Genomic DNA, 15,569 nt, shown 5'->3' on the forward strand with positions numbered 1-15,569 from the left:
GACAGAAGTATACTCCTTCAGAAAGCCAGTTTTTCTTTGAGGGGTGGGCCATGCTTTTAACTCATGGCTTCGCACAGCCATGCAATTAATGGATACTGTAATTATGCTCAATGCAGACAAACGTGACAAAGTCCACAAAGTGCTTGATGTAGCCTTCTCATTTCCCAGCAGAGCATTAAATGCTAGAGATCAGTGACCACACATGCTCACTTGACTGGACCTCAAACAGCTGCAAGCACACTGCTTCACAATTACAGCAATCCGAGGCAGAAGCAAGACATTTTTCACAATAGTGCTCCGTGAGTTTCAGGAAATGAAGTCAATCCTACATCAAGGGAAAATGTTACCAGAGTATATAGATGCTGTACTAAGATCATGTATAATACCTGACATACTGTGCGTCTCCCCTTGCCTGATGGTACTGTGACCTACTAACTATATTCCAAAGCTTCCACTTGAATAGAGCTGACATTTCCATCGCTTAACTACAGAAAGGGATTGCAAATGTATGACCAGAACCATCAATATTCAAGAATAACCATACTGCAAGCTTTGTATATTATTTCCTCTACTACTACTTTGTCTTAAAATTCTCAAGCATTTAAAACAAGCTCTTCATTTTCTGCTTTGAAACATTGAGGCAAACAGGACCAAGGCGATTCAATGAACAAAGGCACAGTTACTGCATGGTACCTCCTCGCAGCTTCTCAAAGACAAGGTAGTATCTTGTGTCATCTTCAAAAAATTCTATTAACTCCAAAATGTTCCTTTAAAAAAAGCAAAAAAAGGTAAATAGAAAGAAACAGGCAAAGAATGTAAACAGAGCAATGAAGAGTTTCAGCATGGATAATTAGGAAGAGCCAGAAGTAACCAAAAAGAAAAGTTCTAATTAAACAAGTTGCTTTGGTTGCCTATGGCATTGAAACTGCATTCCCAACTTGCACTAACATTTAAACTGGGGGAAAACGGGCCAAGCACCAAAAGTCAGACAGGACTGTGAAAGAGTTCTGCTACTGCTCAATCTACAGCAAGATAACTGGTAATAGGCTGCATTTAATAATTTAGAATGTTGCATTTGTGCTGAAGGCAAGAACAACAAAAAAATTAAATTGGCATTCCTTCTCTCTGGAAATTGCAAGGCAGAATACACAGGGCTGGAAGGAGACAGGCATCTGTCAACATGTTGTTAAATCCAGTGCCTTAATTGCCATTTTTAGATGAATTCCTGTTTAGCTCATGTACAGTCTTTGCAACACAACTCAAACACCCCGTGATGCCTTGAGAATGTCAAATGCGTAAGTCAGATTTTTCTATACTTACAGTACACACAAAATTCAAATTCTCCATGTAGTCATGAGAGCCTGAGTTTTTCATCAGTTATGTACTGGATGACCATATGCTCTTAACCACACACAGAACAAATAATCTGCTTCTCGATAGCACAACTTAAGCCCATGAGTTTGGTAAACAAGTTTGTTTTTAAATTATCTGTAAGTGTTGTACTAAAAATTTGTAAAAAAAGGCTCAATATAAGCTGCACAACTGTAGTACAGATAACAGCTGTTGTATACATTCTAGATTAGCAGAGACATCTAAAGGAGTGGTTTCAAAATTGGCTTAAACTCATCACAGAACATGCTGCCACTGGCTGCATAGTCTTTCCCTCTGTTTCAGGCACAAGTAGCAGCTTTAAAGTTGCTTCATCCTGTGGCTATGTGAAGTCAGCACACATCCAAATGAAAACTAAATTAGCTGTTAGCTGATCTAAGAGTTCAAGTGCAAAAGCAGGAAGGCTGACACAGAGAGGAGGACAAATCACACATTAAGGAAAGGAATGGCAACTCTTCCTTTCCACAGCAGCTGGTATCAGGTCAGTTTTTGCTGATGGTGAAATCACAAGGGAGAGTCAAAATGTTAATTCCTCTTTCAGGCAAAAGCCATGCATCACTGAAGCACATTCAGGCTGCAGTGACCTAATTGCTAGTTGAGTTATGTGATTTTTTTGATTTGTATATATTCCCCTAAATTTCACCGGTAAGAGAAGGGGAAAATCTTATTTTGAATAGGTCAAGTCTAAATTTCAACTGTTTTTAAGGAGACTACTGCAAAGCTCCTAACTAGTCACATATAAGAGGCTTACAAATTTGAAAAAAATATTCAAGATACTTAAACAAAAACACAAGACTATACTTACTTGTTACCTTGACATTGGTACAGCGTTTCTATTTCACGAAAAACCCGACTCCGACTATGCCCAGCATTTTTTTCAATGATCTGTGGGAAAGAGTTAGAGCTCATATTTGAAAAATTACTGCAGGAACTGTGCATGTGGCTCTGGAATTAGATAACTGATCTAAAGCTTGAATCTCAAGCATGCCCACCAGAGAGAAACACTCCACCTTTGTTTGTCTGTTTAACTTCTCATCTGTCATTTATTTACAGTGTCAGCAGAGCTCTGGAAGGCATTCAAAGGACAAGAGAAACGAGGACAGGAAGAGAAGAAAGGAACTAAATCCACATGTTACACAGTCTCTGAACAGTTACCACAAGCTTTTTCTTGCATCATTTTAACTCTGCAATGTTAAGAAAAGGATATCCTTTTGAGTTCTAACAAAAATAGATTTGAGTCACATCAGACACTGAATAGTGAAAAAGAGTTTGTCATTACAGGCATTTAAGTAAAGAGTACTAAATTCACCACAAAAGGAGAGTTTAGTTCATAGTGCAAATTTTATGGAGAGCAAATAATAGGACCTAACATATTAAAGAAAATGTACATTGAATCTCAGAGCCCTTCTGCATTGCCATCAGAAGTCACCCTCCTTCACACACTCCTCAGACTGAAAGGGGACAAGAGCTTTCCACAGAGGCTGAGATCGAATGATTGCTACGTGAACTGAAAGCTCATGACATTACTGCAAATGCTACCTCCACCTGTATCCAGTATCTGTTTCTCATTTTTACAGCCAGAGTTTTCCGGTACAGAATGGGCAACCATTCACCAGTACTACATGGGACTCAGTATCTGACCATGCCTACTTCATAATATAGTGATTTGTTTATTCCAGACTTTCAGATTCAATAATTCTACAAAGTACACACAAAGTTATAGCATCTACAGGACTCTATTTTTAAAGAGGCTTAAAATTTTGTGCCTATGGTTTTTGCAAAAGAATCAAGTATAAAGCTTTACTATTACTATTATTTGTGTTTGTAATTAAATAGGGGACTCAGGGTAACTTAAATGGGCCCTAATACTTAATATAATGGTACTAGAAAAGATTCACCTCTATCAGAAAAATAAGAGACAGCTTTACATGAACTAATGGTAGTAACTGATGCTCTCTGAGCAGCATTCTCAAAAGCTTGTATATTTGGTAGGCCATGCTAGATAATGACTCAGTCTCTTACTTCACAAGAGGAAATAAAAACTGGTAGGACTACAATCAAATCAGGACACAAGAGAGAGCCAGCCCTGAGATCAAACCATCACACAGTCATTTACTGTTTGTGAATTCTATCTGCTGCTGATAAACCAGTTCACTCCGGAGGCACAATACTAAGACGACAGACATCTCAATGGTTATAAGACAGGCTCATTTCAAGCATCAAAAGATTTTCTAAAAGCTTTTGTTATTGCCCACTCAATTATAGGTTGCAACTGAGATACTAGGAGGGAGAAGACACGTTACAGACAGAAGTGATGCTGCTTGTACTCTATACTTACTTTTACTGCATATTCTTTCCCAGTTTGGAGGCTGACAGCACCCTGAACTTTGGCATATGCTCCCTCACCAAGAAGCTCAGCAGTCAGCTTGTACAAGTCTGCCAAAGAAATCCAACAGAAAGGACACATTAGACAAAGCATTTCAGTGAATAACATCAAGACAAGCTATTTATCTGATGAGCATCCCTCATATGACAGCAAATGAAAAAATTCCCTTGGTAATGAAGACAGAAAATAGATTTATGCAGCATTAAAGTAGATGTGCCAGCCTTCATTATGCCTCATTTTTCACTTCCCCCCCCTTCAAGTTCCAGGAAAATTTAAAGTAGACTTCATTCCAGCATCAAAATTACAAGTTTGTTCATACAAGAAACATTTTCTATCTCAGCAATTGCTAGGACCTCAACCATCTTGCCTGTTTTTATGTAAAACTCAGAACCAATTTTTTCAGGTGGAAAAAAATTCCCTCCTTGATCAGAAAAGGCCTACCAAACAAAATCTACTTGCAGAGATAGTGTTTTAAGTATAGTTTAAATTTGAGTGCTTAAACCTAGAAGACTTTAAGGTTTAAACCTAGAAGACTGCTACCATCTTGATTTGCAATGTACCTTACAATGCTACTTGCCCACTAAGAAGTTCTATGCTGGTCAGCTTTGTCACTGAAGTGTATTTTACCTACAATGCTTCACAGTATTCAATCAAAACATTTTGACATCAGCACTGTTTCTACAAAACAAACAAAAATACAAACAAAAAAACCTCACCACCAAACCAAAACACACCACCAGATTATGCATAGGACTCAGGACTCAGATTTCACCACTAAGAAAAAGACTGAAGACTGAAACATGGGGGATAAAGAAAAACAGAAATGCTAACTTATGTTTGCCAAAGAGCGATGTTTAGCTAAGAAAACTGTGAACAGCAGAGGGAAAACAGACCATTACAATTAAAAGCTTAGAAGTTGCCACCAACCTTCAAACTTCCCAGGGACATGATCTGTGGCTCTGGTTCTTTTTTTCTTTTTCCTTTTCCCACTGTCTGCTATGGGAAGAGGCTGACTGCTGACCATCTCTGCATGGCAGAACATAAAGGTGCAATCAATTACTTTAGGAGAAAATGAACATGCTTTTGTGTGTTTATGTTGTTAAGCTATCCAAAAGTTTCTCTGCTTCTCTTCGTCACAGGCTGCATCTCTCTGTAGACTGCCATCTCTCGCCCAAGTATCAGAGGAAACCTAAAAAGACAGTTTGGGTGCTAATTAACAGCTCTGGGGAGGTTTGATAAACAACTGTGAAACCAGAAGAAAATAACTATGCATCTACAGTGAATGCTCCTCTCACAGTACAGTAAGGCAAAGTATGGGAATAACCTTATCACCAATCACCATGAGTTACCCACAACATAATGCATGTGCTGATGCAAGACAGGATTTACAGCCCCCACAAAGGCACTATTTTTTGAGCTATTCTATGGTTTTACAAGTAGATTTTTTTTTTCAAGTCAGCTTAAGAAAATGAGCTTCCAAAACAGGAGGAAGGTGCGGGGAAGTTTCAAACAACCCAGTGAAACAAAGCAACCACAGGAGTTAACAGGTCAAAGGAGCAATCTAGGTCAGTTTATGCTGCCAAAAAGCCAGGAAAAAACATTTCTCTCAGAACCACGATGTGCCTTTCTAAACCACAGATCAGTGGATAACTTATGTTCCAAAACAAGTGGCTTTTTATGGTATTCAGGTATTTTTTCCTGCATTACTAGCTGCAGATATTACAAGAGCTTAGTCAGCGATAACAATTCACTGATGCAAGATAACACAGCAGAAAAAGAAAACACACCCACATATTCTTATGGAAAGCCTAAATAAAAACATTGCCATCCAGTTGCTCTGCTGGAGGCTGCTTCATACAGCTAACCTATCTCCAAAAAGGTTAAATGATTCCACACTATAATTACATGAACACTCCTCCGTAACACCAGTCACATCTTGCCAAGTTGGCCCTAACAGTTAAAAATCACAGCTCAAAGTCTTTGAGGAAGTAGCAAAGCATTGCTAAGATATTTTACAGCCAGGAGGATTTCTAAGTAAATTCACAATTAAAGATCTTGTACTACAGAAAAAAAAATCCCTAGAAATAGTGTAATTATGAGAACACTGTTTTTAGGGCTTGCTTTTCTTTCATTACCAATGACAACAAAGTTTTCTGGCAATTCTCCTTTAACAGAGAGCCTGTGTGAATAGCAGCTTTCTGCCTTTCACTGTTTCTAAAGTACTCTTAAAATACAGGAAAAACTCAAAGGCAGAAAACATTACACAACAATCTACCAATACATGAAATACTTTTCCTGTGCTTCGTTGTATTTTTGTTGTCAATATCTGTCAATAGTAATAGCTATTATGAGTGTTACTTAGAACTCACACGTTGTCTGAAAATTTAAGACAAGTGCTATTTTGAAAGCCCTTTCTCTTTAACAACTTACTGAAACAATGTATCACTCAAAACCTCAAGACAATAGTAAATCCTCATTTCGAGTCTTAAGCAGAATGTGTTAAGAAATCACCAACGATGGATGACATATGCAAGTTCTTAAATACAAAAGCATACATTTTACCAACTTCTAAGCAACAGCTTCTTTTTTAACTCAAGCTTACAACCATATAGTTTTGAATTTTAACACAGAGAAGGCTAGCCTTTGACAGCAAGTTGCAGCTCTCCCCAATTTCAATTCAGCCTGCATTAGAAGTTATTCAGAATTGGGATTGAAATGACACATATGAAGCTGCTCAGAGAGCGCTGATCTGCTTGAAGGAGATGCTTGATTTCCAGGCATCAAGGAAGTCATTTTCACAACCTGACCTTCTGCAAGTCAACAAGTCATACCTAAACACGTTCTATTCCATTTCAAATACTGCACAGTTTCAGAGCTTGTAACAGAGGCTAAAAACTATGCAAAAAGACAGGAGACGAATCCTGCATCTTAGCACAGCTGACATATTTCTTCACAATCTTCTCCTGCACTCTACCAGTTGGTTATGATATTTACAGTCTGGTGTTTAATAACTCACTACATTATTTCAATTCCCTTTAGTCTGACTCAATTCCTAAATTACAAAGAACTGCTTCCTTGAAACCAGGAAGTTCACGAGTCACGTATACAGAAACCAAATTACTGAAAAGCTGTTGTTTTCAACTTTAGTCTCGACCAAATTTGCTATCAGACAGGTGTGAAGTGTTTGCTATATTAGATTCTTATTACCCTTCTAGTCTGCTATTTCACATCATTCTGTAGTTTACTTCTGTCAACACAGCTTTTCCTTTAAAGGTATCGCAGCTTCATTCTCATTGTTCACTTTGTTACAATGAACCAGTACTTAAGTAACAGCTGGTATGACAAGAAAATGCCTTTAGCCCAGCCAAATGCTTTAGAGGTTTTTCAAGCTTTCAAAGAAATGCTTGTGTTTCTGTGACTGTACACCAAAGAGTTTCTGATGACACTGAAAGAGCATGCCTCAACCATCCAAGCAATGTTGAGGTGTTTAGCACACTGCAGGGCTACGTCTGGTGACAAGGACACTGTGGGTTCTGAGGAAGCTCACCCTGCCAGACAGAAAGCTCGGAGACTGGATGAACTGCTCTGGAGGGTAACGGTCCATGGACGCATCAGGTCCAAGATGAACATTTAACTGTTATCATTTTAAGGTCATTTTACAAAGTAGCCCAAAGCGTTGAACCCTTGCTTGCACCAAACTAACCTGTCCACCCATGTTGTGTTCTATTCTGGCTGAGTGCAGGGAGGCAGGAGTAGAACACTACTGGGAGTTCAGAGCAGACTAGCCAAACCTTCAATAAAGAGCACTTCTTACATCCCTCTTGACCATAACAAAGTCAGACTGTTCTCTGAGAGGCTGCTGTTTAACTAGCAGTCTGACAAAAGCTGAAGAAATAACAAACAGTTCAAATTCTGATCTGTCCTTCTCTTCCAGTCAGGTTAGGATTATTGCTCACAGATAATATAACCCAGCAAAATCCATACTGCAAGTAAAAAAGAGCAAGTTGCTGTCTCAGCAGCAGTCTTGTTGAAGTCCTCTATTTTATTATCATCATAATTCAGTGCTGAGGCAATATTTAACATATATATTATTCAGAGCCTGTGTGGGAATGTATAGTTAAAGCCTTTCCCTGCTGCTATTGTGGCCTCTACAACTACCTTCAAAAGGATGAACAAAAGCACTTATCATAAAGATGACTTGCAAAAAATGCAAAGTGAAGAACAAAAGGAACAATTACCACAAGTTTCACTTCATCCAGATCTTAAACCACCCTTCATCTTGCTTCCTAACACTGTATATACAAACAGGCCAAAATCCAATATCCAGACATAACTCCCCTCTCATTCTAACCTGCTTCCCAAAGAAAGGAAGGGTATATCTAGAAAATAGGCACACACATGTATAGGGAGCACTTGGAGAACATAGCACAGATTTTTTTTTCTATTAAGAAGGTACCTTGTTTGTGTGTTTGAATTCAATGGAAGAAAGCAGTTTAAGCAGAGTCCAGGTACTACCACCTGCTTCAAAACTGGATCTTGCTTAAGCTGGGCTGTTCTGCAGCTGAAAAGGAACACAAGCAGATTTACATTCAGAAATCACATAGACATTGTTACAGACATTCGGGTAGCGCCCAGAGTCTCAAGAGATGGCAAGAACTTGCTGTGCCAGGCTTCGTGTGAGCACACAGCAAGAGTGCACCTCTGCATTAAAGACTTTGGAGCTCTAAAGGACAGCATGCAAATATAGTGTTATTTGCAGCGCTCCAGTCATTTCAACTGAAGAAGAGACCCCCTTATTACAGTCTTGGGGGGGGCAGTGGAAGGATTTATGGTGTTTGTTAGTTCTTGTTATACCATTGGAGAACCCTAACAAGTTTACATATAAAATACAGAATTACTCTTAACAGACAAGAATTATCATACTCCTAACCTAGATCAAGACTCTGCCAAGATAGAACACCACAACTACAGTCATAACAGCACCAAGTCAAAGCATAGCTTGAAATTGGTCTTGAAGGCACCTAAATAGGCCCCAAGACACCAGGAGCATAAGAAAGCATCTTCCACAACTGAAAATCTTCTCCTGAGAACAGGTGCCAGTAGTACTGAATTAACTCCTAGCAAGTGGCAAACAAGGCAGTGATGTTCAGGTAACATCATCTGAAGAAAAGAAGAATCAAGAGCCTCAAATAGAGCCTTCTGTGGATTCACAGAGGATAGCTACAACCCAGAATTCAATAGATGAAACAAACTCAAAATTGATATGCTGGCACAGGATGTTTTCAGACCACTAAGGTGGTACCTAAACAGCTGCAATTACAAAAATATTACTGTCCCACAGATACTGCAAAAGCAAAGGCTTTTTATTCAGATCGAATAAAAGACCACCGAGATCTCTGATGAGGCTTCTCTAATTGAGACTTAACAAATACTACTTTAACTGAACAACAACAGGCAGACCAGTCTGCACCTTCTGAACCGCATCCAACTTCTCTGTTGATTTATGCTTATTTTCAAAGCCATTGTTCAAACAGCTACTGACAGATTCAATAAAATAGTTAGGCATGAGCAAATCACTTGATTCCACAAGTACGACATACCTGTGACTCTCAGACTTCAAATGTAGAAGTGTGCGCTCAAAACTCAAAAAAAGTTAACCCACTTTAAAGTATCACATATCCAGAGTTTTGGACAAAGAAACAAAATGGAAACAGACTTCAGTCTCATTTTCCTCCCAACTCCATTGCTCACACAGTTCTTGGACCCTCCCTCCTCCAGCAACACTGATTCCTGTAGATGTGGCTCATAATGAAACAGGACTCACTCAGCAGGTGCTGATTCTGCCAAAACCTGCTAGTTGCAGGAAGCTCAGAATAATCAAAGCGACTTTTATAAAGCAACTACATAGTGATTAATAGTGCTTGTAATGTTACAGGTCAAGGGAAACAATTTGAAGAGGAAAGATACCCAATTCTTTAGGATAGCCCTGTGTCAAATCCAGAGGCAGATTATTTTAATATTCATTCTGTATTGCATTCACTAAGAATATTAATTTCAAATTGTAAGGAGTGAGTATTCTTACAGGTCATTCATCTTTACCATAGTTTGCCGTAATTCATTCTTAGCTGACATAGTTACCTTCTCATCCAACCGCCAAGAAAACTTTTAGTACCATTTAATTAACTAATCTGAATTACCCATGAAGGAAGAACAACTTAAAAATATTCCAAAAATCTTCCCAATAAGATACAGGAGCATTAACATTTCAAAATGAACACCCAAAAGTCCACAGGAAGCCTGAGCAATCTGATATCATGAAAGAGCAAGTCTGAGACAAATTATCAATTTTGCCTTATTGCAGGCATTACTGTAACACCTACACAGTATAACAGCTGACACCATCCTTCTGAAATCCTTCACTCTGCAGAAAAGGTTACAGCAACCTTTTTATTTACCTCTATACTTCCCTCTGTGATTCCTTTCTGTCACACTTTTAGAAGACCCAAGGCACCTTATCTTCTGTGTACGCAAGTTGGAGAGTCTAACTGCTCGTACTTCCAGCTAGCCACTTCCCTTGCAAACTAAGCATGGGGTTTCTCAAGTTCTGAGTCAGACCCTCCAGCAATGGGTGGATCTCACTTTGCAGGATAGCACATAAAGTTATTTCAAATAGATTCCTCCCACCCCAATTTATTACTTCACTGTGATTACTACTGGGAAGCAGGGAGAACCTTAATGGAGAGGAGAGCACACAGCATTCCTTTCCCTCACCTGTTGAGAGAAAATAGGATATTTTAGCACACATACCGTAGACATGAGATCTTCTGCTAAGGTCTGCCTATGTTTACAATAGACACACATGCATTTCTTTAAATAATTAACCATTCATAATAACAACAGAAGAACTGTTATCATCCCCCCAGAAAGACACAAAGGCAAACAAGACAACTGTGCTGACCCTCCTATGAGTCAACAGGTAAGGATAACAAATGAGACTGAGGGTGGCTTAAAAATGCACAGTCATCTTTTTAATTTCTTATTCTAGCACAACATGCCTCTGAGGCAGCCACACAGATGAGAGGACGTAACAGGGTGTAATATTGCACAGGGCTAACAATAAATGTGAATGGTAAGCCTTGTCAGGAACCTCATGGCATACACACTGGTTATTGCACCAAAGACCATCTTCCCTCCTTCCACATACAGTAGTACAGCCAAACAAGATATTTAGCGCTACTGACAACTGGCAGACAATTCATATTTAAGTGTTTCAATCACAGTGCAGTAGAAACTTAGCTGCAAAATTATTTTAAACTCCAGATCACACATACTCTAAATTAGAAAAGTCCTTGCAATAGTACTTTGACTCAACCACTCAAAGCTTCTCTAACCCATAGAGCACTCAAATTAAGGAGATATACAAGACAAGTAAGTTCCAAGGGCCACTTACAAAACAGTAAATTGCTTACTGTCTTCTATGTCTGGCATCAAGAACTCTCGGGAGACTGTCTCTGCATTGCCAATTAGCTCCTCTAACCCTACTCAGGTCCCTTGCTAGTTTTAAAGTCTAAACCAAAGAGAAAAACTTCTTGGAAGACAACTTTTAATTTCATACAGATACAAGATAAGCATTTCCTGTTCTCACTCCACACCCCACAAATGATCAGATAATGACATTTGTCACTGGAAAAAAAGCTACACAACATACTCCCATATTAGCAAGCAGCCTTGTTTGGAGAGGTAAATCTAACTAAATGTGTTTTTAAAGTCTGAAGCATGACTGATTTTTCTTCCTTTTCCCCTCCTCTGTACTTTAATAGTCATTAAACTCCATTGCATTTGCACATTTGATGTCACATAAAATTCGTACCGGTGTTTTAACATTTGTTACCAGGAAGGTACTGGAAGGTGAAAAGAAATTCCTCATAGCAGTAAATACCTTGTTGAAAAACATTAGGGAGTACTGACACAGCATTAATACCATGAAATAATGTCAGGATGGACAACACTCAATGTCAAGAATCTTTCAAGTGTTCAAGGCACCCAAATCCACTTTAACTGGAAGGCTGCCAATACCAAAACCAATTACCTTTACAACTGCAGTGCAAGAAGTTCAGCTTCGCAAGTGTATTTTGCCTTGCTTCCATCCAGCACTTGGAAGGCAAGAAGAGGAGCTCTGTTTTGAGGGGAAAAAAAAAAAAAGCCAAATTGTAGTTCTTCAAAGTTATCAGAACATATGCCAACCTTTCCAAACGAATTGTGGGGCACAAATTTGAATGAAAAAGAAGCTTTTATAAGCAGCAAGCTCATAAAAGGCAGGGAGGGGGATATCTAAAGAATGGTTTATTTCTAAACAAATCCAACACTTCACAAATGCCAGTGGTGTCAGGGGAATAGGCTAATATTTGGCTATCGTATGTATGGCCGAAGCCAGCAGCCAAGCTGTCACCAGGGCTGTACCGCTGCCGTGTGTTCGCTTCTCTTCCCTCTGAACTGCCTCAGAAGGTCACCCTGCTCAGGCTAACGGATACTACGCAGGTAAAGTACAGACTAAATCTAGACAGCTTTTCAGTGTTCCCAGGGGTTCACAGGTCTCATCACTTCACAACAAATGAAAAATACAGAACTAAAACATTACTTGTGATCAAATCTAGGAATAGGTTCATTCACCTTTGCCCACTCTTCTGCTCCAGCAACATTCTTTACAGAAAGCAGCCGTTGTAGGAGTTTATAGACTTACGACTCTTTATTTAAAAATGCACTATGTATGAAATACAGCAGTTTAAGCCTTCGGGGAATAACCAACTCCAAGCAACAGGAGACCCCCTTGCCCTTCGGAGAGGGCTCCGAGACCGAAGCTGCCAGCATTTTACTGCCTCCCAGCTGTCCCTAGCCACGGGCACCCCAGAAGCCAGGGCTGCCACCGCTCCCGTCCCGTGCCTCGGAGGAGCGCGGACAAGCGCCGGTGAGGAGACCCGCGCTCGCAGCCGAGGGAGCCCAGCGGTTCTTACAGGCACGGACCGCTCCCCTCCCACACCTCCCCTCAGCTGATCGAGGTGAGGATAGCGGCGAGCGGCGCGTCCCCGTGTCGTCCCGTCCCCCCCCCCCCCCGCACAGCCCTGAGAGAGCACCGCAGCCCCGCGCCCCCCGCCCTCACCTCCATGGCGGCCACCAACGTCCCACGGCGGGGGGCGGCGCTGTGCCGCCAGCCGGCCCGCCCCCTGCCTCTGTGCCCGTGGAGAGGGAAGAGCGCGCATGCGGGCGGCACCGCCCCATATGAGCACGCCCGGCAGCGCGCGCCCGCCCTCTTTGCGCATGCGCACGAGGCGAAGCGCCCACCCCGGGATCGCAGCCCCCCGGCCGCGCAGGCGTATTGCGGGCGGGGGGGAGGCTGCGCTCATGGCTGTCATCAAAGGCGCTGGGAAGGGGACGTTATGGAGGGCGTGTGGGTCGGGGCATTGCTCCCCAGGCTAGGCTGGCAGCTTGCAGTCTCCTTCCCAGAAGAGGGATGTGCGCCTGGCCATGTCCTCACTCGTGGCAGGAGGGTGCAGGGGCCCTCTGTCGTAGCCTGAGGCCGAGAGCCAGGTGGCTGCCATCTTGTATTGCCCGCCATCCCTCTGCAGGGTTTCCCAGAAGCGCTTGTGGAAAAAGCGCGGTAATTAACAAATAAAATTCAGCATATGCTATTGAGATGATACTTTTGCAGAAAAGACCCTAATGAGTTCAAAAAAGCCAGTAGGACTTTGGTAGCTGCCTGCACCAAGTACTGTCTCACAGAAGTGTTGGGGCACAGGAGGGCTGATAAGGATAGCTTTCTAGAAGACTTAAGGAAAAATTATTTTTGTCTCAGCTTTACAAGTTGATACTGTACTATGTAATGCCAGTTCATTTAGATATTTTGGAAGTTCATTTCCTTGCCTGCTTTCTGCTGCCTGTGCTCCCCACAAGCGTTGTGCAGCCTCCAGTGACTTTTCACAGGTTCCCCGTTTCGCCTCAGGATTGACTTAGTGCAGGTGTGTCTCAGCGGTCGCTCAGGTGACGAGGGGAACATGTCCCATGGCTTTGCCTTCGGAGCAGTGTGGCTGCAGCAGAGGGGTTGGGGGACATTCAGAAAGCCAGGCACACCTTCAAGTAGGCCAGACTAAGAACGGAAAGAAAATGTAAAGTAATAACAACCAAGAGCTAGGGATAAACCTAGGGAGGCACAGTGTGAAAGCCCTGCTGTGGGACAAAATGTCCAAAGGACTCCTAAAAGGCAGTGCCATACACCCGACTTGCTGCTTCTCCTCAGCAGCAGCTCTAAGCAAATGTAAGGCAAGTTAAGACATATGCTACCTGCTCGTGCTGCCTTCTCTGCTGAGGGGCCAGGAAGATGCACCAGAGTTTGAGAGAGCTGCCAGTTCCTCACCTGGGCTCCAGTGAAACAGCCCAGGAGCAGAGCGGTGCCCAAGACAGCTGAAGCCTGCAGGTCCCAGGACAGAGTGGGGGCACTGAACATCAGTGGTAATTCTGCAGTATTACCTCCCAGGACAAAAGCATGCTTTGTGCTTTTCCACCAAGCTGGCATGGAAGACCATGTCCTACAAACAGCAGAAGCATTGAAACCTGGTTTCCTAGGGATGCACTTGTGTGCATGTTGGTGCAGTGCTCTGATGTCTAACAAGGTGCAAGCCTAGGTGAAGATTTCTCCACAGTGAAGCCACTCCCAGCAGCTTTTCCCCACATGAATCTCTGGAGGCCCATCTAGGTTGAGGATGCTTCTGTTTCCCTCTCTTCTCAGGGAGGGCATTACTAGTCTTTGCTCTCCGTTAGGTGCCCACCTATTTCCACTAGACTTCGAAACCTTTTCTCCTTGAACAGTTCAGGACTTATGTCTGAACATCTTCACATGTATACCTCCACTTGGATGGAAGTGAAGGGTAGTCTGGGAGAGTAGCTCAAATCCATGGAAGTACATTCAGACTCTCAATATCTAGGACTATATCAGCTCAGGGGAGATGATCTCAAACTTTTGTAGCCTGTTTTCAAATTGAATTCATTATGTTTTTTTAATTCCCATCCATTGCTTCTTGTTAGACCTTTCTCTGCTGGGTTAAAGGGCTCTTACACAACACAGCATCTTCTGTCTGTGAAAGCAGGCATGCATTCTCAAAACAAGATGTATATACTTGAATCTTTCTTGGGTTTCTGTCCCTTTCATTACTTGCAAGATAACCCAGCTGCACAACACAGTTAACTAGAGGACAAATTTCGAAGTTTCAATCTAGCCTGTTCTAAAACAGGAGAAGAAAAAAAATAAAAAATAAAAAAGGAAAAAAAGTACTTTGGGTTTCGTTTTGTTGTTTTTAAAAGAATAGGCATGGCATTTCTAGGAAATGGTTATGCTAATATTTCAGGGCTAAGTCCCATGAAAAGGGAACAAGAAAGCACCTCCTCAAATGGTGTAATTGGTTTATTAACCACAGTAAAATAAATAGTTCTTCCACATCACTTTTCCTTTTATTTTTTAATAGCTTTTCAAGTACGTCTGTTTTTTTACCCATGCAGCTCACAGCAGAGAAGATAAGGAGCCATCTATGCTGGCTGTTAGGCAAATAAGAAATAATTACCAAAGCTAGTTTTGATTTAGCAGTGTTACAATTGCATCACAGTATTTTGGCCTATGTTTTACTACTAAAATGATTTCAAGCCTTGACTAGAATTATTCCTCTCTTATCTGCCTACAGCCAAGCACCTAAATCTATATTTAAGCACCTGCAATCTAGTCTAGTCTAATTTTCAGGACACAGAGCCC

The 15,569-nt window shown here is 41.4% G+C and overlaps 1 protein-coding gene across 8 annotated transcripts in view; it reads right to left on the reverse strand.

The window, feature by feature from the left end:
• MKNK1 (MAPK interacting serine/threonine kinase 1) overlaps positions 1-13,057 on the reverse strand; it is a 51,091-nt gene extending 38,034 nt beyond the window's left edge. For 3 of the 8 annotated variants that reach the window (XM_054833509.1, XM_054833511.1, XM_054833510.1), the window contains exons 1-6: positions 12,933-13,057; positions 11,865-11,951; positions 4,703-4,801; positions 3,728-3,825; positions 2,195-2,274; positions 694-767 (exon numbers count right to left, since the gene is read on the reverse strand). In XM_054833509.1, coding sequence (XP_054689484.1) covers positions 694-767; positions 2,195-2,274; positions 3,728-3,825; positions 4,703-4,801; positions 11,865-11,951; positions 12,933-13,032 — 538 coding nt within the window. In that variant the 5' untranslated portion in view covers positions 13,033-13,057. Of the gene's footprint in view, positions 1-693; positions 768-2,194; positions 2,275-3,727; positions 3,826-4,702; positions 4,965-8,231; positions 11,952-12,932 lie in introns of those variants that run through there. The other 5 variants (XM_054833516.1, XM_054833512.1, XM_054833514.1 and 2 more) reach the window with 5 other exon arrangements.
• Positions 13,058-15,569: the final 2,512 nt, after the last annotated feature.

Source organism: Grus americana, chromosome 8 (genome assembly GCF_028858705.1).
Source record: "Grus americana isolate bGruAme1 chromosome 8, bGruAme1.mat, whole genome shotgun sequence".
NCBI classification, from domain to species: Eukaryota; Metazoa; Chordata; class Aves; order Gruiformes; family Gruidae; genus Grus; species Grus americana.